This window comes from Hypomesus nipponensis, chromosome 24 (genome assembly GCF_054491055.1).
Source record: "Hypomesus nipponensis isolate SF chromosome 24, ASM5449105v1, whole genome shotgun sequence".
Lineage (NCBI taxonomy): Eukaryota > Metazoa > Chordata > Actinopteri > Osmeriformes > Osmeridae > Hypomesus > Hypomesus nipponensis.
Genome location: NC_140384.1, coordinates 5,749,071 through 5,774,461, shown reverse-complemented (window position 1 = coordinate 5,774,461; position 25,391 = coordinate 5,749,071). Strand labels below are relative to the sequence as shown.

At 45.7% G+C, this 25,391-nt stretch overlaps 3 protein-coding genes and 1 long non-coding RNA gene across 8 annotated transcripts in view; all 4 read left to right on the top strand.

Moving 5' to 3' along the window:
• Nucleotides 1–56: 56 nt before the first annotated feature.
• On the top strand, nucleotides 57–7,376 carry unc45b (unc-45 myosin chaperone B). Of its 3 annotated transcripts, none has more exons than XM_084690465.1 (20): nucleotides 57–174; nucleotides 914–1,075; nucleotides 1,228–1,264; nucleotides 1,364–1,539; nucleotides 1,657–1,746; nucleotides 1,912–2,079; nucleotides 2,285–2,450; nucleotides 2,565–2,735; nucleotides 2,888–3,059; nucleotides 3,314–3,614; nucleotides 3,790–3,884; nucleotides 4,483–4,624; nucleotides 4,745–4,885; nucleotides 5,005–5,132; nucleotides 5,236–5,302; nucleotides 5,449–5,562; nucleotides 5,759–5,874; nucleotides 6,177–6,294; nucleotides 6,447–6,602; nucleotides 6,838–7,376. In XM_084690465.1, exons 2-20 carry the CDS (start codon nucleotides 914–916, stop codon nucleotides 7,108–7,110), a joined length of 2,793 nt encoding a protein of 930 aa, XP_084546591.1. In that variant the 5' UTR covers nucleotides 57–174; the 3' UTR covers nucleotides 7,111–7,376. The 3 variants fall into 3 exon arrangements, with proteins under 3 accessions (XP_084546591.1, XP_084546593.1, XP_084546592.1); XM_084690467.1 differs by having other exon boundaries at nucleotides 59–141; XM_084690466.1 differs by lacking the exon at nucleotides 57–174 and adding an exon at nucleotides 249–463.
• Nucleotides 7,377–7,891: 515 nt separating this feature from the next.
• On the top strand, nucleotides 7,892–11,408 carry LOC146232829 (uncharacterized). 3 transcript variants are annotated; one of them, XM_084690469.1, is made up of 9 exons: nucleotides 7,892–8,030; nucleotides 8,798–8,856; nucleotides 8,945–9,558; nucleotides 9,643–9,702; nucleotides 9,836–10,081; nucleotides 10,169–10,213; nucleotides 10,345–10,431; nucleotides 10,631–10,733; nucleotides 10,819–11,408. In XM_084690469.1, the coding sequence occupies exons 2-9, from the start codon at nucleotides 8,810–8,812 to the stop codon at nucleotides 10,892–10,894; spliced, it is 1,278 nt and encodes a 425-aa protein (XP_084546595.1). In that variant the 5' UTR covers nucleotides 7,892–8,030; nucleotides 8,798–8,809; the 3' UTR covers nucleotides 10,895–11,408. The 3 variants fall into 3 exon arrangements, 2 of the variants coding, with proteins under 2 accessions (XP_084546595.1, XP_084546594.1); XR_014742266.1 differs by lacking the exon at nucleotides 7,892–8,030 and adding an exon at nucleotides 8,347–8,475 and having other exon boundaries at nucleotides 9,836–10,023; nucleotides 10,819–10,855; XM_084690468.1 differs by lacking the exon at nucleotides 7,892–8,030 and adding an exon at nucleotides 8,347–8,475.
• Nucleotides 11,409–11,966: 558 nt separating this feature from the next.
• LOC146232828 (uncharacterized) lies at nucleotides 11,967–14,962 on the top strand. The gene is made up of 6 exons (XR_014742296.1): nucleotides 11,967–12,219; nucleotides 12,298–12,357; nucleotides 13,013–13,267; nucleotides 13,355–13,429; nucleotides 14,347–14,411; nucleotides 14,620–14,962. It is a non-coding gene; the product is annotated as an uncharacterized LOC146232828 (long non-coding RNA).
• Nucleotides 14,963–15,255: 293 nt separating this feature from the next.
• pip5k1bb (phosphatidylinositol-4-phosphate 5-kinase, type I, beta b) overlaps nucleotides 15,256–25,391 on the top strand; it is a 33,121-nt gene continuing 22,985 nt past the window's right edge. The window contains exon 1 of the mRNA XM_084690305.1: nucleotides 15,256–15,375. The gene's annotated coding sequence lies outside the window, so the exon portion shown is untranslated. The remainder of the gene's footprint in view (nucleotides 15,376–25,391) is intronic.

Below are 25,391 nucleotides of genomic sequence, written 5' to 3'. Positions count from 1 at the left end.
GAGAGATACTGCATGAATATAAATTGTAGTGTTGGAGGGGGTTCCCTACGACAATTTTTTTCTGAAGCAGAACCACCAGGTTGCGAAGCTCCAGACTCTACAACCCCGAGCAAAGCGAAGCAAACAACACAAACACACAAGGTGAAGAAGAAGACGCACCGCACACAGACAGAGGTATTTCATGGCACTTCAAACTGAGGGGTTTCTGACTGACGTGCAGGACTGCTGAGGACGTTCTGCTGAGTGCAGCTCGGAGCTCATGGCTGCCAGGCTGGACGGTGGTTGTCTGTCAGCAGTTATAGTGGAGTAGATAGTGGGCCAGTGGGCAAGTGCCCCCCTCTGAGGTACTGAATGATGCCCAAATAAGGCATGAGGGGCTGCCATTTAAAGTTGGAGTAGATAACATGTGCTGGCCATTTGCTGAAGGAGACTCAGTTCATTGGGTGTTTGAACAGTGAGAACGGTAAGAGTATAAAGTTAAGTCACAGTTTCAGTAAGTTAGTGTTATTTCTTTAAAGACATTTGCTGTTAGTATTTGTTTTTCATGTGCAAATGTATTGAATCCTCTTTCTGAGTGTAAACTTGGTTCTTTGGCAAATGTATCAGTCTGTAATATGATTTGATATTTGCAATTGATCAGTTTAATCTTTTTGTAAGCAAACCGAGTTGATTCGTTCTAAACTGTCTGATCTGTCACATGGCACCTGAATATGTGAATCGGATGGGATAGACTAAAATACAGGACATCTAATAAGACGTAGGAAGTTATGAAAAGTTCAAGTTGGAAAAACTGAATGGCGAATTAAAGCGATGCAAAAATAATACCATTCTTTGAAAGAAGAGCAGTACACTCACATCATATAGACTACAGTTTGATTCTTAGAAACTTTTAAAACAACCTCTGTTTACTCAGATGGAAGACCCAATCCAGTTGAAAGATGATGGTAACAAGCACTTCCAAGCGGGAGAATTGGACCAGGCCATTGACTGCTACACTAAAGCCGTCAAGTGTTGCAAGGATAAGAAGGTGTTGGCTATCATCTACAGAAACCGATCGGCCTGCTACCTGAAAAAGGTATACTCCTCAGCTTGTTGAATGAGCATAAACATTCAGGCATGCAACCCACCTAGTAACAACACCCACTGTAGTTTCATCGGGAGTCGTCATTGACTATTCAGAAAGACCTCCGTGACTTCTTTTGTATAACATCCATCTTTGATTCATAGGAGAACTACGCAAATGCGGCCACTGATGCCTCCAAAGGTACCACTCAACCAACACAACATGTACATGCACTAACACAGGAGGCTCTTGATTCATCATAACCCAAATACACACATGTTCCCCTGGCCTCTCCAACAGCCATTGACGTCGATGCAGCCGACATCAAGGCCCTGTACCGGCGCTGCCAGGCACTGGAGAAGCTGGGGAAGCTGGACATGGCCTTCAAGGACGTCCAGAGGTGTGCCACCATCGAGCCCAAGAATAAGACCTTCCTGGAGACCCTGCGTAGGCTGGGCGCTGAGATCCAAGCAAAGGTCTGCTGTTTTGTGTCGCATTTTAATAATACTATTATATTAGTTGCTACAGAAGAAAAAGTAAAAGTAGCTTGATCCAGTAAGATGCACTGAGATTGTGTGTCCTTGTCTCCACAGCTCAAGACAAGCTTCTCCACAGACTCACGAGTACAGAACATGTTTGACATTCTCCTTGATGAGGAAATGGAGAAGGATAAATTGGAAAAGGTTTGTATGACATCAGAGGAGAGAAATATCTTTGGTTGGCTTCGTCAATAAGAAATGTAAAAAAAAAATTAAGAAACTGTCATTTCTTCAGTGGGATCTTAACATCTCCTAGTTCAATCCCGATGCCGGAGACCTTGGTATGAACATTCTTTTATTTCCGTCTAGGCTGCCAACAACTTGATAGTTCTGGCCAGGGAAGACGCAGGCGCTGAGAGAATCTTCCAGAACAACGGAGTGCCGTTGCTAATAAATATGATGGAGACAGGCAAGCCAGAGATGGTCCTGGCCTCCATACGTACCCTGGCTGGGATGTGTACGGGTCACAAAGCACGGGTGAGGAACCCAACCTTACCAACCTTCCAGCAGGGGGAGCCAAACACCAAGCAATCGAAGTTGGCATTTGATGGGCGACGCTAACCTATATAACCCATTCATAGCATCCATTTGTGCATTCCTTCATCCTATACCCACGTGTTACTATATATGATGTATGTCTCCACATCCTGTGACTCTGAGACGCGTTTGTGCTCCTCTATAGGCCATGGCCATCATTCACATGGTGGGAATTGACAAAATGTGCAGCGTTATGGCTGTTGACAATGAAGACCTGGCATTGGCAACGTGTGACTTGTTCCAGTGTATCAATGACTCCCTCACTGGTGGAGATAAAAGGATTTATGGAAAGGAGGAGGCCCTGGTGCTTGGTAAGGCTGAGATATAAACCTTTTGGCAGCCAACTACCAGCCAGCTAACTGCTATAATGATTTCCTGGTATTGTAGTCCTCACACTCTACCCTGCTATGTCTGCGTTTCTTTAGATGCTAGTAAGGACCTGAAGACAATCTTGCTGGCCTTGCTGGAAATGGTGGCCGGTAGGAAGGTGTCTGGACATGGCAGAGACCAAGCCCTAAACCTCCTCTGCAAGAATGTTCCTCGCAAGGACAAGAAAGATACTGACCACTCGAGAACCCTTTTCACTATTGACCACGGTGAGTGTTGTTCCTTTACTGACCAGGCTAATACTGAGTTAACCTGCTTCATTTTTTCAGATGGTTGTCACCTAAACAGACAAATGATGCAGTGTCTGTGTGTACAAAACACAATAGAAATGGGAACTTGAAGATGTGTGTGTGTGTCTCAGGTCTGAAGAAGATCCTAAAGGTGTGTGGACAGATCCCGGACCTTCCAGACCAGCTGCCGATGACAGAAAACACCCAGCTGATAGCCAGCGTGCTCCTCAACAAGCTGTACGACGACCTACGCTGTGACCCCGAGAGAGACAACTACAGGGACATCTGTGACGAATACATCAAGTGAGTCACATGGTACCAACAGATCTGTCATCTGTTAACACTGGGTGTGTAGGTGTTTTAGGAAGTTATCTACAACCTACTAATACCCTTAACTCTTCATTTTCCTGTTTTCTCTCTCTCTCTCTCTCTCTCTCTCTCTCTCTCTCTCTCTGTCTCTGTCTCTGTCTCTCTCTCTCTCTCTCTCTGTCTCTCTGTCTCTCTGTCTCTCTCTCTGTCTCACTTCACTCTTATTCCCTGTGCGCTCCTCTTCAAAGGAGCAAGTTTGACCCCAAGGACATGGACAAGAACATCCACGCCATCAACGCCCTCTCCGGCCTGCTGCAGGGCCCCTTCGAGGTGGGCAACATCCTGGTGGGCCGGCAGGGCATCATGGAGATGATGGTGGCTCTCTGCGGCTCGGAGCGCGAGGTGGACCAGATGGTGGCTGTGGAGGCCCTCATCCACTCCTCCACCAAGATGAGCAAAGCCTCCTTCATCATTACCAACGGGGTGACGTTGCTCAAAGACATCTACAAGAAGACCAAGAATGAAAAGATCAAGATCCGTGCCCTGGTGGTGAGTTGGTCTGATGGTTTCGAGGGAGCCCATGTGTTTTTTATTTTGCCCACGTTTTGCGATCGCTCTTCCACGATGGCCGTACGATAACAGAGCCTCTGCATTGAAAAGAAGCCGCGAGTAAGAGCTCATTTGAGGATGAGTGATTAAACGTGCGGTCTGACCTTTCTCTCAGGGCTTGTGTAAACTGGGCTCCGCCGGAGGGGATGATTACAGCATGCGGCAGTTTGCAGAGGGATCCACAGAGAAACTTGCCAAGCAATGCAGGAAGTGAGTGACTGATACTTAGGTGGTCATCAGCCTAGCAGATCACTTTACAGTGAGATCCAGAACCAATAATATTAACTTTGTCAACCACAATAATCTTAAAACAATTATGGTCTGTAACTTATCAGTTTAATGTGTCAGCTATCAACTAATTACTGTAAAATCCTTGATGCATTATACAAGACTATTGTATGCGGTCTGTGTAAACTATTAGTTTACATTTACATTTATGCATTTAGCATATGCTTTTATCCAAAGCGACTTCCAAGAGAGAGCTTTACAAAAGAGCATAGGTCACTGATCATAACAATGAGGTAGTCCCAAACACTGCAAGCAATCAAAAACATGAAGCATATATTGTGAAAAAACTAAACAAGTGCCAAAGGGAAGACCCATAAGAGCATGCAGTTATACAAATCCCAAATAACAAAGTTATTTAAATATACAAAGTTTACTCAGACTGATAGACATGGCCTACTTTTTTTTCCTTTGAAAATCAGGTGACTTCCTTTAAGTGTCAGACAGGAAGTAAGACCATATTTGGTCTGTAACTGTGAGCTTTGGACTTATTCCATTATTTTGATCATGTCTTGTGTTTTAGGTGGTTGTGTAACCCCACCATAGATGTGAGGACCAGGAAGTGGGCTATAGAAGGCCTGGCCTATCTGACCAGCGACGCTGACGTGAAAGACGACTTTGTGGAAGATGAGGCTGCCATGAAAGCTATGTTTGAACTAGCCAAGGTGACAGAGAGTGGAGGAACCCAGATGAACAAGTTCAAATATTCTTTATGGCAACTTCAGAGGCCCTTGGTGCTTGGGAGTAAACAATGTCTATTATCCCCCTTCTTCTCGTTTCAACAGTCTAAAGATAAGACCATCCTGTATTCTGTAGCCTGCACGCTAGTGAACTGTACCAACAGCTATGACAAGAAGGACATCCTTCCAGAGCTGGTTCAACTGGCCCAGTTCTCCAAGCAGCATGTGCCCGAGCAGCACCCCAAGGTAGGCAGGAGAACAGCTACTAGTCTCAGCACAGCCCGACAAGAGCCTTGTGTTCACAGGACAATGGGCGCGACAGTGAGGGCGGAACTGCAGTACAACTGTCTGTTGTTCGTCCTCAGGACAAGAAGGACTTCATCGAGAAGAGAGTGAAGAAGATGCTGAAGGCCGGAGTCACCTCCGCTCTCGCCGTCATGGTCAAAGCAGACAACTGCATCCTGACGGACCAGACGAAGGAAATGCTGGCCCGGTGAGTCCGGGTCAAGTCATGTGACCTCCCTTTGAGACCCAGCTCCCCCAGGGCTCGCGTTACCTACCGTCCACCTGACAGCACGCTATCTGTGTTCCATCAGGGTGTTCCTGTCTTTAGCAGCAGACGCTAGGGATCGTGGGACCATTGTGGCTCAAGGAGGTGGCAAGGTGCGACAGGATTAGGAAACACCTTATACAGCATCTGTGTATGTTGCGTCATGTTGCATTTGTGTCTGTGTGTGTGTGGAGTCTGTATCTATCTCTGTGTGTCTTTTGTTACCTCACTGTCTGATCTGTTGCTGTGTGACCCTCAGGCCCTGATCCCATTGGCTCTGGAGGGTACAGAATTAGGAAAGGTGAGGGCCAGCCACGCGCTGGCCAAGATTGCAGCTGTTACCAACCCAGAGATTGCATTTCCTGGAGAGAGGGTAGGAACTTTCTAGAACAAATCTTTTTGTTCCGAATAAACATACAGACACACCCACACTCACAAACACTCACAAACAAACACTTCTTCTTGTATGCTAAACTGCTATCTGTACGGGAAGGCGAGCTGTTGAGAGATGACTCATGATTTGTACATTTTCTCTCTCCCTCACTCCCCCTCCCCCCTCTCTTTGAAAGGTCTATGAGGTCATCCGTCCTCTAGTAAACCTGCTAGGCACAGACAAAGATGGGCTGGAGAACTACGAGGCTTTGAGGAGTCTCACCAACCTGGCTGGTTACAGCGACAAGCTGAGGTTAGTACTGTTCGTTTAGTGGTCTACACCACCCTGTCTGAATAGTGTTACAGTATCTTCAAAGACAATGTGATGTTAATCAAATTTATTTGCCTCACGACAACACTGTAAAGTTATCCCGACAACACTATAAGTTAGTTAAGTTCAATTGTATAAACTAACATTAAACAGTCACATGGTATGCAGGGCAGCTTCTGCATAGCTAAGAAGGGGAATTCAGGGTAGGGTGGGGTGACTGGGCCATTGCTGCACAGACAGGATTCATGTGCTTGGCAGAATTAACTCTTTCCTCACACCCCCAGAGTGAAGATTCTAAAGGAGAAGGCTCTGCCTGAGATCGAGAACTACATGTTTGAAGATCACTACCAGATCAGAGTGGCTGCTACGGAATGCATGTGTAACCTGGTCACATGCAAAGAGGTGAGAGCTTGCCACAACATTCTGTACAGAGTCAAAAAGAAGCTTGTCAAAGTCACTTGGTCCCTGGTTGGAAACGTAGAAGTGAAGTACACACTTTAGCTCATGATAACACTGGTTTAATGGTGTGTGTGTGTGTGTGTGTGTTGCCGCAGGTTCAGGAGCGGTACCTGCAGGATGGGAACGACAAGCTGAAGCTCCTGGTGCTGCTGTGCAGTGAGGATGATGACAAGCTGCAGAGAGCGGCCTCAGGGGCCCTGGCCATGCTCACCGCCGCCCAGAAGAAGCTGTGCACTAAAATGACCCTGGTGGTATGTACTGCACTCCTACTCTCCCTCATACAGGTACAATAGGAAGCTGGGTCTGTGGAAGAAAGTTCTCTCTGTTTGGGAAAAACTAAGATAACTTCATAAACGATAACAGACTATTATACACTCAGGCAATGATAACATTATACACTCAGGCAGATACATGACTGTCATCAGTACACAAAATAGGAACACATATCTGGGAATGAATAAATAGGATGACTGCTTCTCTCCACAGACCACTCAGTGGCTTGAGGTCCTACAAAGGTTGTGTCTCCACGACAACCCAGAGATCCAGCAGAGGGGCCTGGTGACCGTGTTCAACATGCTCAACTCGGACGACAACGAGCTGGCCAAGAAGCTGATCGAGTGTGAGATGCTGGAGATCCTCACAGTGATTGGCAAGGCGGAGGACAACCCCAAGAGGCAGCCTGTGATAGATATAGCACGCACCTGCCTGGTCAAGGCCATGGAGCTGGGTCTCATCAAGCCCTTCTCCAGCCCCTCTTAGAGCAGTACTTACTCTTGTACCTCCTTTTTGATATCACAGACTGCAACTTATTGTCCTGCCCCCCCCCCCACACACACACACACACACACACACACACCCCAAGTATGCTTTGCTTTAAATCCATTTGTAAATGTGTCATATCATGTCCTTTTCAAATCTCATCACCCCACATGAACTGGAAAAGACACTCATCATCTGAGTCACAGCAGCTTTAGATAAGTAGGCCTATCTTTCTGTGGTGAATACAAACAACCTCTGTATAATCACTTCTATTGTTATGACGTTTGTTCAGTGTGGTTTTAAGCTTGTACAGCTTATAGGTGTAAGTTTGATTGATGATCTTTTAGTGATAATAGTATCTTGCTAAACATATGGCTTTGTAGAGCTTTATGTTTCAACTGTATAATCCCTTTGTTAATTTACAAGTTGGTTCCTACATGTGGTTTTAAACTTGAACAGCTTATTGATATTTATAACTTTGATGATATTGTACGAAATCGATTTTATAGGGACAAAATATTATAAAACTCAGTAGCAGCCGATCGGGTATTAACAATAGTTTAATTGCTCAAGGAAAGGGTGACATCTATAAAACCCGCCGACTGACGTGACTCTACAAGCTCACTCCCATTATTCGCCATGTGCAGCACCACGCCCAAGGCGTGATTGCACTGCATGTCTATGTTGCACGTAGCCCACTAACTTTGTCAGGCTATCTCAAGCACTGACATTTAACATTTCAGTGTGTGATAAGTGTCAGAATCGTTCATTTGAAGAGTTTGTTTTGAGGTGAGAAGTAGCAACAATCAACACGGAGAGTTGAATAGAAACAAACGATACGGAGAGTTGAATACAGTTTATATCTAACTTCGAGCTATACTCCCATTGGTCGAGTACTTCGTTGACCTTCCTTTTATCTGGTAGGCTACTGTATGTTACAATATTACGGACTAAAAATATTTATTTTTAGCAGATCTTATGAGTTTTAATTTCTAATTGTATTTATATTGATGTTTTACCTTGTTTTATAATCACCTTAAGATCTGTTTTCGGATGAAAGGTGCGTCAGAAATGAAATGTATTATTACGCCATAAGCTATTAAAAAGTGTTTACATGTTGACTGATCAATTTTGGTCATTCTTGTGTAGGCTAACACCTGGCGTGGGTTAATCTATTTCTGATGAAGGATTTTTCATTAGGAAACAACTTGCAAATTTGTACCTTTCGGCCACAGGAATGTATTCAATTGGCTAGTTTTGTGGCACATTTGTAACGCTGTTTTGTGTTTCGACGCTCATGGCTTTGACGCTTGAAATTGAAGTTTGCGCTCGTCTAGCTGGTAAAGTTGAGGAAGCAAATATCATGTGAGTGAGTGTGCAGCGGTTTGCGTGCGCACGTTAAATACATTGATCGAGCACAGAACAGAAGTTTGCTTGCAAAATAATTTCCTTAGCTCCTCATGTTAGACCAAATATAACGCCATAACAGTCGGGCAACGATGCGTGGTCTCCCTCCTAATCGACAGCATGATGTAATATGCATACTTATTTGAGAAACAGCACATATAGTCTAATTTTTATTCTGTCTTTTTCCAACTCAAGCATTGGAAAGGTCTACATTCTGCCAAGAGGCAAGTGAGGCGAGTGTTTGTAATTATTACAGAGTTCTTTGATTCTTATTATATAGATTATCTTAACAATGGCACGGATTCCTGTGGAGGACCAGAAGATCGAAAGTCATGGCAGGTAATTAAATCGTTCTGTCTACTTAACATGCCCGGAAACCGTATTATTCAGCGTTTACAATAGATACGTATGTTCTGTCTGTCTTTAGCTTGGCACAGGATTCATCTAAAACCTGTCATGTGACTCCCAATAGCCCTGTAGTTTATGACGATAAGACTTGTAGTTGGGAGATGGCAGAGCAAGGAGGAGATGAGATTGGGGACATTTGTGTAAATACAGTAGAAGAAAGTACTTTGAGAATGAAAGTTGAGGATAGGAGTGCCAAGGATGGAGAGGGAAGAGGCCGACCTGTAGGCCTCTTCCCTGAGAATGGGAATCCAGAAAGGGAAGAGGGGACAGCAGAGGAGGTAGTCAGTCAGCTTAAAAGTGCAGGGAGAAGAAAGATGGAGTATAGTGGTGCTGAGGTGGAAGGGTCTACAAAGGGGGAAGAGGACAGCGGTAAGAGTGTCGAGGAGGAAGGAAAGGATGACGAGGAAAAGGAAAGAAAGGTCACAGAAATGAAGATGGCTGTTGAGGGACAACATGAAGAGGTTTCCCAGGAGGAGGAGAAGGACAAGAAGGTTTCGCCCAAGAGAAAGCGCAGACGGAGACGCAGACGTCAGGCTGAGCCCCAGCATGGAGCCATGATGAAGTCAGGAGTCTGCTGTTGGAACATCAACATGGAAGCACTGCTCATGAGGATAACAAAAGAGCCGTTTTTATGTGAGTTCTGGATTCCATAGTTATAAGTGTCATATCTATATTTTATATGTGGATTTCCCTTTGATGTATATTGTTTCTTTGCAGTGTTTGTGTTTGCCTCCATTTGCATAATCTGCATAACTGAGTGTAAGCCAGTTATGGATGGTAAGTATCCTTTTTTGGGGGGTTGTGGCCAGAATCAACCTTGAAATGATGTGGAAAACATGTTTTCTCCTTTTGTGCTTTGTATTTCAAAGTATTCTTGCATTCTGTAATGAGGCAACTCTGACTTCTGCAGAGACCATGTTGAATGTGCGAATGTGTGCTGTCTACAATGACCCCAGCTGCCCTGCTCTGACTGCCATATATTGGAGCAACGGCACAGATGACATTCAGCTCTGGAAGAAAGACATGCCGACGTGCAAAGACCTTGAGCCTTGTGTGCCTTGCAAGGATGATGGTCGGGTCATCGTTCGTCTTGATGAGGTATGCCACAAGATCGACATGGAAGGATGTGAGGGTCGCATTGACTATCAAACGACAGGTACTGTTTGGGTTTTGAAAAAGGTTCTCATGCAGTATATGCTGTGTATTACTTTATAGTTTTCATGAGGGAATTTTCTTTATTTAGTGTGTCCGCGATTCGAGAAGGCACAACACATTCAAGTTCAGAATCGTAAGTACTTGTGTAATCATACATTAATACGAATGAATTGCGATTCCCATTTTCATTGCACTGAAATAGATATATATGAATGTATTGAAATCAGTCTGTATTGAAATAACCTGCTTTCTCTCACCACCCAGCTGACTCACTCAGCAGTAATGCTACAACCACTCCACCACCTGACAAGAACACCAACAGCCCAGCTCAGATTTCTTGGGTGGTTTGGGGTAAGTAGGACCCAGAAAAGTGCCCTCTATCTCAGCTTTTCGAAGTCTGAGTGCATCTGTGCTCTTGTTCAACAGAGCGGTCTTTATTAGCTTTCTTTCCCATAATGCAAGCTTGCTAATGTTATTTTGCTTGTTATTCTACATTCTAATCAAGCTTCTTATTTACTGTTTTCTAACGTGTGTTGTTTGGTCCCCACAGTTGTAGGTGTCCTCGGTGTCCTTGGTGTCCTTGGTGGTGCAATTTACTGGCTTGTGAAGAGACAATTGAGGTGCAAAAGAAGACATTCGAAGCGGGACAACTGGTAAATTAGTGAGAATAGAAACAAATTAAGACATTAGATTAATGTTTAATGACAGAGTTTTAATTGAATATTGTGATCCATTCAGTGGTGTGACAGATCAAAAGGATGATGATGTGAAGACCAGCAGCAACCTTCTCCTGCAGGACAACCTAGGACAGTGAATGTCTTAAGTCACCTCATCTTTGCACTCATCCATGGAAAGAAAATACTTTGAAGAGAGTTTCTTCATCAATTTCAAATGCAGTGTGCTTCATTTCACATTAACACTACACCTGTGTTAGCCTGCTTCAAACCCATTGGCCCGTGTCCAATAAGGTGGCTGCTGCCACCCTCCACCATCCCCCTCTCCCTGTGTTGTCTGTATGTAGCTACCATCCATCAGGGGGGATCATTTCTCTATTTGCTCCCTGCCTCAAATCTATGTATGTTGCTCGCTAATGCTAGAGTCAGGGAGTGCTTCCCCTAGATCAGGGGCGTAGCCAGAAAAATATTTTTGGGTGCACCATAATTTTTCTGAGATAGTTTCGTTTCTGAGTAGGCCTTAGAACAAATTGGGTAGGCCTGTGCCTACCCAGGCCTACCCGTGGCTACGCCCCGGCCCTAGATACATCCACTCCGCCAAAGTCAAACCTGTTTCCATGTCTATGGTGGTTATCAATAAATGCTCAAATCTAATATGTGAGTGTCTTGACTGAACTCTGTTGGTGAGAGACAGACAGAACTCTGTTCATCATAGGTCTGGTACATGACCAGTAACAAAGTCATGGATTTAAAAAATAATACACCTTGGTGAACAATGTGGGAGAAATCAAGGATTTCATAAGTGTTTATGAGAGTCAGCCTTTTGATTTGTTCTTCTCTATCATATTACACATTTCTTCATGTGTGGTCCTACTAACTGTGACCTTTATTGTGTGCTTATGACATGAATTACATACACAAGTTGGCTGTATGATATTTTTGTTTTTATCTAATCACTATAAATGATGTATTCTACTACCACGGTGATTAAACTGTTAGTTAATCTTGTAAGTATCGCGACACCCTCTCAAAACAGCGGGTTGTGTAATCTAACTACAAAGGCAGGGACTTCGGTGTGTCTGTTAGTGCCTGTTTTACTACCATGCCATCACGATGGTGGGAAAACACTATGATGTGACTTCAGTTTGTAGACATGTTTTTAGACATGTTCTTCTCAATCTGTAAGGGTAGGCACCTGGAATTGGTGCTCCGGACCAATGGCAGTTCGTTTTTTTAAAGAGCCTCCATTCTGATTGGATTGTGGAAAGCACATGATGATCTCTCTATGATCTCTCCCAAATAAGCCTTATTGCTCTCTCTATCTTAAAAGTTTCTTAATGGATACAACAATATGACTTCTGCCACCACCAGTTGAGTAGTTTTTCGTATAATCTTGTAGCTTTCTATTAGAAAATGGTTCGCTTAAGGCTGCCGAAAACTTCCCACTTGTTTTGTGCCCTGACAGGTGAGTTAAGAAATGTTTTGGAAGTTCTTGGAAAGCGCTCAACGTATGTTGTAATCCCTAATGTATTTTGTTTTTTAGCTGCATTATTCGGGATCAGTCCAATTGGTATTGCTGATGGCAAGGAATTGGACTTAAATAGTAAGTAACATTTGTTTGTTGACAGATTGAATGTTGATATAGGCTTACATATGTTGTGCTGACATGATGTATTACAAAGTAGCCTATCACCCGCACAATGTCTGGGAGTATCTTGACTGCGTTCAGACACACTGGCTGCGATGCGCCCTGAAGCGCCGCGAAGCACCACATGCTGCATTCGTGAGCGATGCTGTTCACACTAGACGTGCATTTCTCCAGCCCGGGCACCAAGCCTTTCACCTTCTCTGAGCTTGTCTTTTTCTAAAGTAAGATAACATGGCAGCCTGTGTGGCCGGTCCAATTTGATAACATAGGCGTCGAAAGAAAAAATTCGTCGCTTCCTGGCAAGGGCGTAGGTTTGGTCTCAGCTTTGGTAGGGATTTTCACTTTTCTGGGCTACGAACAATGAGTCCTGCTTATGGCAGTATTAAACATTCTCTTATCTGCTTTTCCGACATTGTTACATATTTTGAAGTATCCTTGCAATATGAATTAATCGAGTTCCAGTATTTACCATACCGTAGTCTCATTTGTAATAAAGAATAAGTGTTGTGAACTATCTACACTTACTGTAGGAGGTTTGACTTCCATTGAAGCTGTATTTTATTACTCATCTGAACTTTTTGTCAACAGCAACTATGTCTATGTTTATTAGCAACTGTTCAGCAGAGCTTCACCTGCATCACCTGTAAGAACTGCATTGGCCAGATTACTGCAATGTGGTGCAAAGATGAGAAGATCTGGAGTTGGAAGAAGGGAATGAGAAACTGCAGCGATGACATTGTCCAGACTGGTGTGCCATGCCAGCAGGATGGTCGGGCCTACCTTTTTATCAATAAGGATGTTCATTCTCGGTGCAACAGCATTGACATGGAAGGAAAGAATGGCTACATTCGTTCTTTCGAGACAGGTATTTATTTTAAATTAGGTGCCTCTTAATGGAACATAATAGAATATCGCGCCATGATGTATTAATTAAAAAATGTACTTTATTTAGAGTGCCCACAATCTCAAACACTTCCAACATCCGACCCACAAGGCGGCATCACCAACAATTACATCATTTTTTACAGTAAGTAACAGATCTGCTTGTACCCTCTGTCTCAGCTGTTTGGATGTCATATTCTTAGCTTTTGCCGCTGTGCTTTGATGAAGTGTTTTGTCCGTCTATTCGTTAACGGAGTGACTACGCTCAGTTGAGTTTTGGTTTTTAATAAATATTATCAATCTGCAGATTGGGAGAGAAAACCAGACCTCTGATAATAAATGACAACACACCAGGTTTAGGTGTCATTCATGTCTCTCTCAGCTCTGCTGGCCGGAGGACCATCTTTTATAGGGCTCAATAATGTAAACATAGATAGTGACAGTCAGGCAGTAATTACCTTACAACAGCCTCAGAGAAAGAGATTCACTGCTCCCAGCCCATGACCACTCTCAGGGCAGAGAGAGATCATAGGTGGAGCACAATCTACTCTCATCAGAATCAGAACGGGATGTATTCGCCATGAAAGTTTGCACAGACAAGGAATTTGCTTTGGCAGGAAGGTGCATACAATAAACATATAGGAATCTTTCATTTAAATATATGGTCTAACTATTAAGGATACATAAACTAGCAATACTAAGTGGAATACAATTAAAATAAAACATAAAATAAAATATACAATAAAATAAAATATAAGTTGCAATAGCAAATTCACATGAGAACATACCAACTAGTATCTAATGACTATTTCTATCGATTAGTAAAAGTTCTATTGATTAGTAAACAATGTAAATACACAGGAATTTCCCATTATCTCTTTGCGTGGTCAGAATGGAAACAACAAAAATGTTTTGCTTTAATGTCCTGCTTCTTCTGCGCTGTAGTCCCCTTGTGGCTCGCATCAGGGCTTCTTCAGCTTAATTTCCACGAAAGCTGGCTTGCCAACGTATGAGCTGTTTTCAAGATTTTCATCCACACAGTTATCCAACCACTGTTTATAGGTGTCACTGGCGGAGTCATTTTACTTATTTTCCTGGTTGGATGTGCCATTTGCTGGATGAAACGGGTATGTTCTTGAAATGGAATCCTTGTGTTCTCAAACGTGCATGAGATTTGTGTAGTCAATTTAAGGAAAAAAATTTGATCTCATATGTCTCAGACAACATTTAAAGTGAAAGATCAAAATGTGTTGATTAATTGAAGTATGAAGTGGTCTGATGTCATTGTTACATAACTGCCCCGTCCCTTGGCCCTAACTCCGAGTTGTTCCTCAGCCCTGCCTCCGGATTGTATCCCCAGACCTGCCCTGACCCTGGGTCCTCTGCCCTGGCTGTCCTCCGGACCTGCTCAGACCCCCTACCCTGCCTCGTGTCCCTGGTGGGATGTCCGGTGATGTCCCTTGAGAGGGAGGTACTGTCATGGCCACAGCCGTGCCCCCTTGTTTTTTTTGTTTTTTTGCCCTGCCCTAGTGTTTCTGTGTCTGTCATTGTCTTCGCCTGTGTCTCATTGAGTGGTTTCTGTTCTCGTTAGTCCCATCGTTTTCACCTGTGTAAAAATCCATTTGCCTGTGTCTTGTTTAGTTCTGTGTATTTAGGATCCTGTTTTGTCTTTTGTGTTCTAGTAATAAAATTGACATAAAATACTGTATTCTTGAGCACCATGGTATTATTTGTTGCAAATGAGAGTGCCCTTTATTTTACTTTTTGCATTCTACTCTTCCGTATTCAGCCATATCTGAACTATCAGTGTGTGGACAATTTATCTATAAGCCCAGTAGATGGCTGTGTTCGCTCAATATGCGCGCACATTCTCAAACGCGTTATTGAGAGGTGGGGAAAGAGGGCTCTGAGAGAGGACTGCATGTATCCCTGTACAGCAGCGCCGCAGAGTCAGATCAACCAGGGCTTCGGACGGAGGTGAAGATACCCGCACATCCTCTCGCATACATAACATCATTCCTGGACTAAAACCGCGCACTGACAGCATTTTATTTACAGAGAAGGCTAAGCCGCATCTCCTCAGAACATTGGGTAAGATTTATTTTTATTTTTAGGGAGCACCTTTACAGGGCATTTAGTCTGTTTTGTTCTGCAGTGTGTATAGACAACGGGTTGTGCAGTGTGTGTGTATACAACTGCATTATTGTTTAAAGCAGTCTTTGAACACCTGAACTATTTTTTAATGGATGATCTCCAAATAAAAATACCAGTGACTGCATCCACATCTGGATAGGTAATAATGTGATTTGACCTGCACAAGCTTGAAGTGCCATCGATGACTATCAAGTTTAGGTGACGGAGGTCCATACCGCGGTTTGGACGAGCACCACTGTCTGAAGCTATAACCACCCTATACATTTTTACGTTTCTCCGGTAACTGAATGTTAAGCGTTATGTTGCATGGCGAAGGTGTGTGCGAGCCCTCAAGCGCAGTGGTGTAATAGGGAGTGTGATTGTCTTGATTTTACCATATTTCGTAGAAGACGACCAACCAAAAGCCGCAAGTAAACTACAATGACACTGTTAATACTAACATGATTCGTCATATATTTTTTCTGGTATTGTCATGAAACCGACATCAGATTGACTATGCTGCAGTATTGTCACTTGCAGAGCCTCAAAACTACGTAACACATTTTTTTTTTTTACATTAGGTCATTTAAAAAAAACATGTATTATAGACTCTTTCAATCGCTGTAATGAAAACGGTTGCACAATTCTACAATTTCCCCAATTTGATGTTGACACGCGAGATATATTCCTCTTCAGTTGTGGTTGAGGTGATGTGATCCTGTATACTCATAACTGGAATAAGTTCTCACGCTCTCGATCTCACAGAAAGCACTGAAAACGTTTTGAAACTGGTATCTTAGGCAGTTCTCATCAATTTCAAGTCACTGGTCCTGGAATTCTAGAAATTGTTTACCAGTTTACATAGGAACCAACCATCCTATAGGCGATTGCAGGATTCTCTACATGTGTAGCCTACTGTAACAGTGGTGAGTGATAGCAGTTTACATTTATTTTTATCCTCAACAAAGGACAGTCCACATTTCCAACCACGCTGTTTGCATTCTAGAACATAGTACTCCTAATATTTAAAGTTGCTTTCAAGAATGTGTTGGATTAATATTTTTTGTATCCAATACTGTCCCATAGTTCAACAAAGAGAACCACATAACGTTACCGTAATATACAGTTAAATATATATATATATCTTTTCATTTAAGGCTTGGATATTCACAACTCACAATTTCTTTTCTCTGTCTATTAGTTTACTCTGTCCTGTATACCCACTGAGCCATGCTGTGAAGGCCAGTATGTGTGCTGTGTTGGAGTGTGTTTGCTGAACAGGGATGTTCATTGCTGCCTTTGGCTCCAATAAGATTGCCTCTGTGTTTGCTCATGTTGGTTTCCCGCCTCAAGCTGTAAACTGAGGAAGACTATGTGATCACGGCCCTGTAGATTCTGCACATAGTCTAATGTTCTCACAGTAGACTACTTGCATAAGACAGCTTTGCGGTATTCCAACTGTTGGTACAGTATAGTAATGTTAGGTTAGCCTAACTAAACCCTGAGATTCTGCAGCATGTTAGCCTGTAGCTTGCGCTTTGCTGCCCTTCACATTATCACTGCTCTTAGCAGTAGTGTGCCACATTCCTTTTCTGGGCTGAGAGCGGCTCGCAGAAGGACCTTCCCTTCACCTCGCCTCATCCAGCTCTCTCTGTGTAAGGAGCTGCTGGACTGGAGATGTGAAATACCTCCAGCAGGCTGGAGAGAGATGGAGTGATATGGAGAGATATGATACCGTACTGTCTGGTTCTGAGGGAAGGGACTTCCAAATTACATCCTGTAAACTATACTTGACCTCTATTAGATGTAATCGTTTCTGTATGCGTCTCATGTCTCCAATACAAGGGCTTTTTTCTATCTCTGTGTAGGCCTCCAGAATACAACAGGATGTCTTTATGCAACAGGAAAGTGTGTGTGTGTGTGTGTTTCACATGTCGGTGCTGAAACCGCGTGGTAATAAGGAAACAGAACAACCCATTGGAAGAGTGGTTGCTATGTGATGTGGGTATGTTGTGGGGGCTATGTGACAGATCGCAGACCACTACACTTCTTAGAGAGCCGCGTGTTTCTTCAGTGGGGGTTTCCTCGATTTACTCGGCTTCAGTGAATTTGCTGTGCGCCTCAGAGACTGAACCACCAGTCTCAAAACAAGACAGAACGACATGGCTGTGGTTGACTGGCAGGTTTACACAGACACACTCCCAACAAACGTGTTGTTTTGCATTGGTAGCATCCAGTAAAAACATTTAGTCACCCTTGCTCCAGATATTGATGGACAGTGACCCCTTAAGCGAGTGTTAAAACCAGAGATTAGCTTTCTGGCGAACTTCCTGTTTCCCCCCCTCTGATTTGACTGTAAGGTGGAGAGCCCAGCTGGGGTGTGGTCGGCAGGGAAAAAGTGTGTTTGAATGGGAAAGTAGCCCATGCAAATACTGTCAACCCAACTTCCACCTCAGCTACAGAAGCGTCCCGTCTGGTTCCCTTCCCCCTGACGTCGTCGGGCTCCGGAGCATGCCATCCCACTGTCCCTTCTGCCTTTCCTGCGCTTTAGCTATATCATCGCTGTCAACAGGGGAGCAACTGAACAGGCGTGTTGTGTCATGTGACGTTTTCCAAAAGGCAGTTATCAGCCTGATTTGAGTCTGCTTGTTCTGCTTGGAAGTGCTGTGCCGCGTGCGGAGGTTCTGCTGATGACTTCAGCGTTTTCACGACAGTATATTGTCATTCTGTTTCGTAGGCATTGAGGCTACATAGTCAGAAATTCTCCACATGAAAGCTAATGATCCCCTAACCCCTTAGTATCCGTTGCGCAGTGGGCCAATGATGGCTCGCTCCAATCAGAAGGAATGTTCTAGAAGCAGCAGTCTTGAGAGTGGTATGATGTCAGGTGAAAGATTAGCCAAGGAAAGGCATTCTTCATTACTGCTCCAGTACCCAGAACCTTGACTGTTATTATACAGCCACAATAACAGACATGTGAGGCTCATTTGAGATGAAGTTACATAAGCCAGTCCTTGGCAGATCTCAGCACTTTGTGTCGATAAAGTCCACAGTGGGACTGACTGGGCTTTAGTGGACAAAACAGCTGACTGGCATGCTTTGTCCTTATCTGGGGGTGACAAGGTGGGTCAGTGGTTTAAGATCTATACAAAGGTGGTGGTTTGCAGGTCAGATGTATTTACCACATAGACTTAGCCCTTTACCACAGACTTGGGCCTTTACCACAGGGGGCGAGGTTTGAAACTGGCTCCGACCATTTTGTGCACGTCCTCTCTCTCTCTCTCTCTCTCTCTCTCTCTCTCTCTCTCTCTCGCTCTCACTCACTCACTCACTCACTCACTCACTCACTCACTCACACACACACACCCTGTCATTTGTCAATATCTATCCCATTGAAGCTGTAATGTTTAAAAAAATATCTGAAAGCCAAACCAAATATTCCACAATAGGGCCAAGCTTTGTTTCCTTAACAAAACCAGGTGCTTCTTGCCGTTCTGTGTGTTCAGCTTGATCCTTCCTCATACCATTACTGGCTGGACTGAGTCTCTCTCTGTCTCTCTCGGCCTCTGTCTCTCTGTCTGTCTCTTTCTCTCTGTTTATTTCTCGTTCCCTCATTTGTGGATAAACACTGTGATGACCGTTATCTAAGGCACACCAAATTCTTTGCTGCAGGCACACATGTCTATCGGCTCGTAACTCACAGGTGAGCTTGTAACTGTGTCACACGGTCTGCGAGAAACGACATCTACGTTCACGTGCAGATCTATCCTGCCGTTCGTTCTGGCAGTCACCGCGCCTTGTTCTCTCGGCGGTAGAAAGGCGAAGGATTGTCCCCGACCTTGAGCGGCGAGAGAGTGTGTTGTGTTGCGTCGAGTGTGTAGATAGTCTCAGCTTGGGACTCCTTCCAGACAAGGGGGGGGGGGGGGGGGTGCTCCTGCTCCCACGGCAACCAGGACTTCCTTTGATGGAAAAGTTTGGAGTTTTATCAGTTAACTTTTCTGCTTGAGCAAATACCAACAGCCAGAGGCAGAGACTGAAGGCTGCTGTGAAGCGTGAGGATTTGTAGTGTTTAGGATGTCTTAATCCAGGGCTTGGTCCCTATAACCTACATAGCTTAGATTCCACAGACCAGGTCAGGTTAGAACTGTTAAATAGCCAATAACATTTGAGTTGTCTGTTTACGGTACAGCAGGGTGGCCTATTGTGCTTGCATTCAGTTAATTCACAATGCAGGCTAGACATGCATCAGCATTTTTTTCCATTGAGTGAAAACGACAACACACAGGACTTCGTAATTATTATTTGGCTAGTTTGTCACTATCTGTGTTCACGTATTCAGCCATAAAATATGAAAATATTCTACCTGACTGCTCATTAAAGCAACCTTTGCCATATAATCATGTGGTAGTAGGTTCAAAGAAATATGATGATTGTGCATTGCTGGCAGTTATCTCCAACTTTGTTGAGAGCAGTTTTGATGGGATCACAGTCCTAATCCAATATCATCCATCAAAGAGAAGCAGTGGTGCGTGTAATAGCTAAAGTAGCCTGAAGTACACTTATTTAGTCTGTTCTCTTGGATGTGTAGAGTGTTGAGCCCCAATGAAGAAAGTTTTGTCGATCTCGTTAGGTTTGATGTGATCTGCCGAGCTCGATCTTGAGCAGATAGGTGGATCTTGTACTGTTGTTCAGATCCCCCGGAGCGCCCTCTTCGTGCTCCACTTCTGAAGCTTGTCTCTCAGCACGTGAACGCCCGCGGCCACAGATAAACACGGAGTTCTCCTGGTGACGTGACTGCTCAGTGGGCTTCTAATGCGGTTTGGCTCGTAGCTGATCGAGGTCACTCAGCGAACTTTCCCTGTCGGCGGTTCCAAATGCTGCTCCTTTCACCTGCAGCACTGATTGAATGCTTGCCAACACTGTCCTTCACCCGCCAGGGCCACTCATTCCAAGGGAACAGGTTTATCACAGACTCAGACCAATGTCAAGGACTCTTGAAACACATCTTGTCAGTGTTGCATAACTGTGACTGGGTGTAAAATAGAAAATGTCCTCTTCATCAGTTTGATCTCAATGACCTCTGGAGGCTGGTGTCCTCCACCCCCCCACCCCCCTCCCCCTTGCCCCACAACTGGCTGGGATTGGCTGGAACACGGTGGGCATTCAAGGAGGTCGGCCGCCTCACTGTCTGCGATTGGCTGGAATGTAATCAGCCAGATATGGATTGGTGAGTGGAGGGTTGTTTTTGTATGGTGATTGGTCAATGGGTATTTAACTTTGTTGTTGTTGTTGTTGTTGTTGTTGTTGTTTTGGTCCTGCTGAGTTCCCTCGCTGTCCTGCCAAGGCCAGGGCTGGGAGGCCCAAGATGGGGCAGACATAAAGAGAGGGACTGTGGATGGAGGGAGGGCGAGGGACCCTGAGAATATGTGGAAGAGTGTGCTAATGTGAATGTAATGAGAAGCTGGAAGAAAGAGACTTTTGGAGGAGGACAGAGGGTGGGTAGAGGTGGAGGACTGGCTGCTGCTGGTGTTTGTTCTGTTCTGCCCTCTCTCTCTCTCTCTCTCTCTCTCTCTCTCTCTCTCTCTCTCTCTCTCTCTCTCTCTCTCTCTCTCTCTCTCTCTCTCTCTCTCTCTCTCTCTCTCTCTCTCTCTCTCTCTCTCTCTCTCTCTCTCTCTCTCTCTTTCTCAGCTGGCCCCATATCAATGATGGAGGGTGACCCTGTCCCTTCTCTGCCATGCCTGACCGCCTCTCACAATAACAAACAAGCTGCCCCTGTCCAGAGCTCCATGCATATTCAACACCCCTGTCACCTCACGCTGACATCTGGAGAAAAAACCTTGGGACTCCGGAGTCTCGGCTCAGTTCAGCCAGGACTTTGTTACGAGCTTCCCCCGTCGTCAGGAAAAGGGTCTGTTTCCCTCTTGTCACCGTGTGACTCTGTTTACAGTAGGACGTTGTTGTCTGGAACTGCGGCTTGTTTGTGGACAAGGTTTCGGGGAGCACGAGGCTACCCCTGCTTGCCTTTGGCTCGCTAGTCTTGGAGGTTTGGCTGAAAAGGAGACACTGGTCTCCCTGTCCCTCTTCCTACCCCTCGCTCGTTTTATCCGTACCCCAGATAGCCCTCTCTCTCTGTCAGTGCCTCTCTCTGTTTCTCCCCCCTCTCCCTCCTGGCTGGGGCCATGTGACTCTGTAGGCATGGACAAGCAGGCCTCTCACTGCTCTGCATGCTGAGTGGGACTGGAGCGAGACACTCCCTGAATAACAAATACTCGGTCTTTTCCTCGCTGTCTCTCTCCCTTTTTCCCCCGCTCTCCGTCCGTTCGTCCCCCTTTGCCGCTCACGTCCGAACCTGACCTGGGCTTTCTTCTTCGTCCTCCCTGCTGTAAGGCTTTCACTCCTTCTCTCTCCTTGCTGCCCTCCTTTCTTTCTTTTTTTTTTTTTGCATGACACTTCTGAAAGGTCGTATCTGTAGTCACTGAACTGAGCTGTTGGTGTGCTCGCTCGTCCCCTCCCTCTCTCCGTTCTCCCCCTCTTCTTCTGTCTGTTTTCCGTCAGTGAAAGGTCACTGGCAGGCCTCACTTAGGAACAATTGCAGCAGGAAGGCCTACAAGCCAATTATTGAGCCCTGTTTTTTATCCACACGTAGATCCCATGACAACACATGATATACAGTAAACACACAGTTCAGTTGGATGCATCGATGAATATCCATACAATGGAATATGCTGTTGGATGCAGCCCGAAGTTCTCATCCTCTATCTCACTCAGCCTGAGTCCCCCTCTCTCTGTCGCTGACACAGGAGCAGCTTGAGACATTGTGTTACAATGGTGTTCCTCTGTCTTCTCCTCTGTCTGTCTGTCTGTGTGTGGTGAACCGGGGGGAAGCCAGGACTTGGCAGGTCCTGAGACTGGTGTCTGCCACTTCCAGCCCTTGCTTGATTGCCTGCTATGACAGACTGACTGGACTTCTCCTTGAGTAGACAATACCTCTCTCTCTCTCTGTCTCTCGCTCTCTGTCTCTCGCTCTCTCTGTCTCTCGCTCTCTCGCTCTCGCTCTCTCTGTCTCTCGCTCTCTCTGTCTCTCGCTCTCTCGCTCTCTCGCTCTCTCAGTCTCTCAGTCTCTCTCTCTCTCTCTCTCTCTCTCTCTCTCTCTCTCTCTCTCTCCTGCACCAGATGATAGATGTGGTGCTTATTGAACATCTCTGTGTTGAGGTTGGGAGGGGCCACGGAGGCCTGGTGATCTGTGCCCCCCCCCCCTCACCCTCCCAGGCCCACCAGCTAGGCTCATTATTGATTTACCATTATTGTTTCTATCTGGTGCAGTAATCCAATACTGTCTAGGGAACACACACACACTCTCTCTCACACACACACAAACACACAATGCCTCAAGGCTTTGTCAACCTTCTCGCAAGCATCTGCGAACTGACATGTGAGACGTGTAAAAGCCCAGAGAGGAGCCCAGGGGATGAGTCACGGCAAAGCGCGCCACGGCGTTGGCACAGAGAGGCCGCGGCGTTGGCACAGAGAGGCCGCGGCGTTGGCACAGAGAGGCCGCGGCGTTGGCACAGAGAGGCCCCCAGGTGGGTCAGCACAGAGAGGCCCCCAGGTGGGTCAGCACAGAGAGGCCCCCAGGTGGGTCAGCACAGAGAGGCCCCCAGGTGGGTCAGCACAGGGAAGCCCCCCAGGTTGGTCGGCGGATGAGTGTGCAGCGTCGGGGCGTGCCGTAGATACGGCAGCCCAGGATATCTGCTGAGCATTCCAAATGTATGGTGTGCGTGTGCGTGTGTGTGTGTGTGTGGTGTGTTTGTGGGGAGGTGTTGTAGCTGGTTGGCATGGAGTCAGACTGGCATGCAGTGAGGAGGGTGTGTGGAGTTATGGTTTGACGTGCGGGTCGTTCGGTGTGTTTGTTTTGAGTGCTCGGGTGCCTGTCAGACTGGGTGGCGTAGACGAGAGAGAGAGGGATAGGAAAAGACAAACTCCCGGTGCCATGGTAACATATACAACACACACTTCAGGAGCACATCCCTGGCCTAGCTCTGCACGTGACCGTGCCTTTACTGAGCGAGGAGGGGTGGGGGTGGGGGGGGGGGCTCACGTGCTTGTTCACTTTGCTGTCACACACTCTGTCTGTTGTCTCTCAGCAGGGCTGTGTGTGTGTGTGTGTGTGTGTTTGTGAGGGATTGCGATTGTGAATTCCCAGTCAGACTGTGTGAAGTGGAGGTGTGTTTGTGGGAGTGTGTGCGATGCTTCGTGCCTCATTGCATGGAGGATGTCCCCCGCTGCGCTATCGGAGTGCTTCAGTTTAAGTCACATCCAAAAGCACTTCCAGGTTATTACCAATTTAGATTGCTCTGATGATCTGGCTCTCCTGAGCTCTGATCTCTCTCTCTCCCCCCTCTCTCTCTGTCTCTCTCTCTCTCCCTTTTACACAAACAAGCGTTCTCTCTCTTTATCCCACTCATAAACACACAGAAACACAAACAACCAAACACACACATACACTTCATTGATTACACATCATTTAGCCAGCAGCGTGGTCGGGTGTAATGTAACTGATCCTGCTAGTTGTCCCCTGGGTCCTATACTCCACCAGAGGCTTTTTACAGTAAAGCTCTGGGCTCCCACTTCATTATTGATCCATATCAATTACTTATCTGACTTGAGCCCAAACCGCTGCCCCTCCCACAAGGAGCTACTGAGGGCTTGCTGATTAGCCATGCCAAACACACGGTTGTGTAAGAACATGTACGCGTGGCTGTGACAGCGAGCGTGTGTGCTAACTCCAGGTGTGGCTGCGGCACTGCACGCGAGAGAGGACCAAGCCGAGCTCTTTTGTTTCACGGGGGAACAACAGGGCAGCAGCTGTAGGGCCTCTCACGGATTGTTCTGGAAAAAGGTCTGCTGTCTGTGCACCAGCCGGCTGGATCAGGGGTCAGGTGGTCTGGAGAGAGAGGGAGCAAAGGAGAGAGAGAGAGAGACAGAGAGGGAGAGCGATAGAGAGGGAGGGAGAGAGATAACAGGCCACTTCACAATGACATTCATAACAGCATAGGCAAGCAGGGGGCGATTTGATGGGAGCAGGCAGACAGACAGAGAGACAGACAGACATTAGCATTTCACGTGTTCATGCAGCATAGTGGACCAGCTATGAGCAGACCAACGAGGACTGCGCTCGTTGTCAGAGCGCCCTCTCCTCCGCTTCATGTATCATTTCAGTCTGGAGCGTGATTCGTGAGGCGTGAGCGTTTGCGAAATACGCTTCGCATAATAGTAGCATTTGAAAAGAGTCAACATGTATTATGTAAACTACTCTCACTGCTTGCTCGGCTAGGCTGGAGGCTAGCACCCAACATTAGCCCTCTGTGTCTGCCTGTGAAGAGAATACAGCGCACAGCAGCTGTAGTGTCTTCTAGATATAACACAAATCACATAAGAGTGTTGCTCCTGTGTTTATAGCAACCGCTGAGCTGGCATGTAGAGCTGGCTTGAGTCTGCAGATAACTGCTTAGTGTCTGATGAGCATCCCTCTTGAAGTCAGTCTGTGTGTGTGTGTGTGTGCACTACAATTCTACAATTCCCACGTTGCCTTTCTCACAGATACACACTACAGGCAACAGGTTGGTGAAATCAATCTAAATCTGGCATATTTGTTCAAGATGATTGCATGTAATCACAAGACTGGCACACATCAAATATTGATTGGATGCAACCAATCAGAATCATCTGTGATTAGAGGCGTGTGTAGCAGATTGAGGCCTGATTGAATGCAATGCATGAGAAGGGGTGTTGATAGGAGGAGGGGGGGGGGGTTGGGGGGGGGGCGAGTGGGATATATGTAATATGGTGCAGCTGGAAGGAGCAGGTGCATTTATATGCTGGTGCTGAGGCTACTGCAGTCTTGGAGGTTATCGCAGAGAGTAATTCCTTCCGGTCATATTCCACTCTGTCTATCTCTCCTGTCTCTCTCACTC

What these genes read in the sequence shown, in the direction of transcription:
- LOC146232829 (XM_084690469.1), top strand. Translation starts at nt 8,810, where the DNA reads ATGGCACGGATTCCTGTGGAGGACCAGAAGATCGAAAGTCATGGCAG. An exon ending in CATTGACTATCAAACGACAG is followed by an intron (nt 10,082 to 10,168) that starts GTACTGTTTGGG and finishes TTCTTTATTTAG; the next exon opens with TGTGTCCGCGATTCGAGAAG. An exon ending in CATTCGAAGCGGGACAACTG is followed by an intron (nt 10,734 to 10,818) that starts GTAAATTAGTGA and finishes TGATCCATTCAG; the next exon opens with TGGTGTGACAGATCAAAAGG.
- unc45b (XM_084690465.1), top strand. Translation starts at nt 914, where the DNA reads ATGGAAGACCCAATCCAGTTGAAAGATGATGGTAACAAGCACTTCCAA. An exon ending in CCTTTTCACTATTGACCACG is followed by an intron (nt 2,736 to 2,887) that starts GTGAGTGTTGTT and finishes TGTGTGTCTCAG; the next exon opens with GTCTGAAGAAGATCCTAAAG. An exon ending in TGCCCGAGCAGCACCCCAAG is followed by an intron (nt 4,886 to 5,004) that starts GTAGGCAGGAGA and finishes GTTCGTCCTCAG; the next exon opens with GACAAGAAGGACTTCATCGA.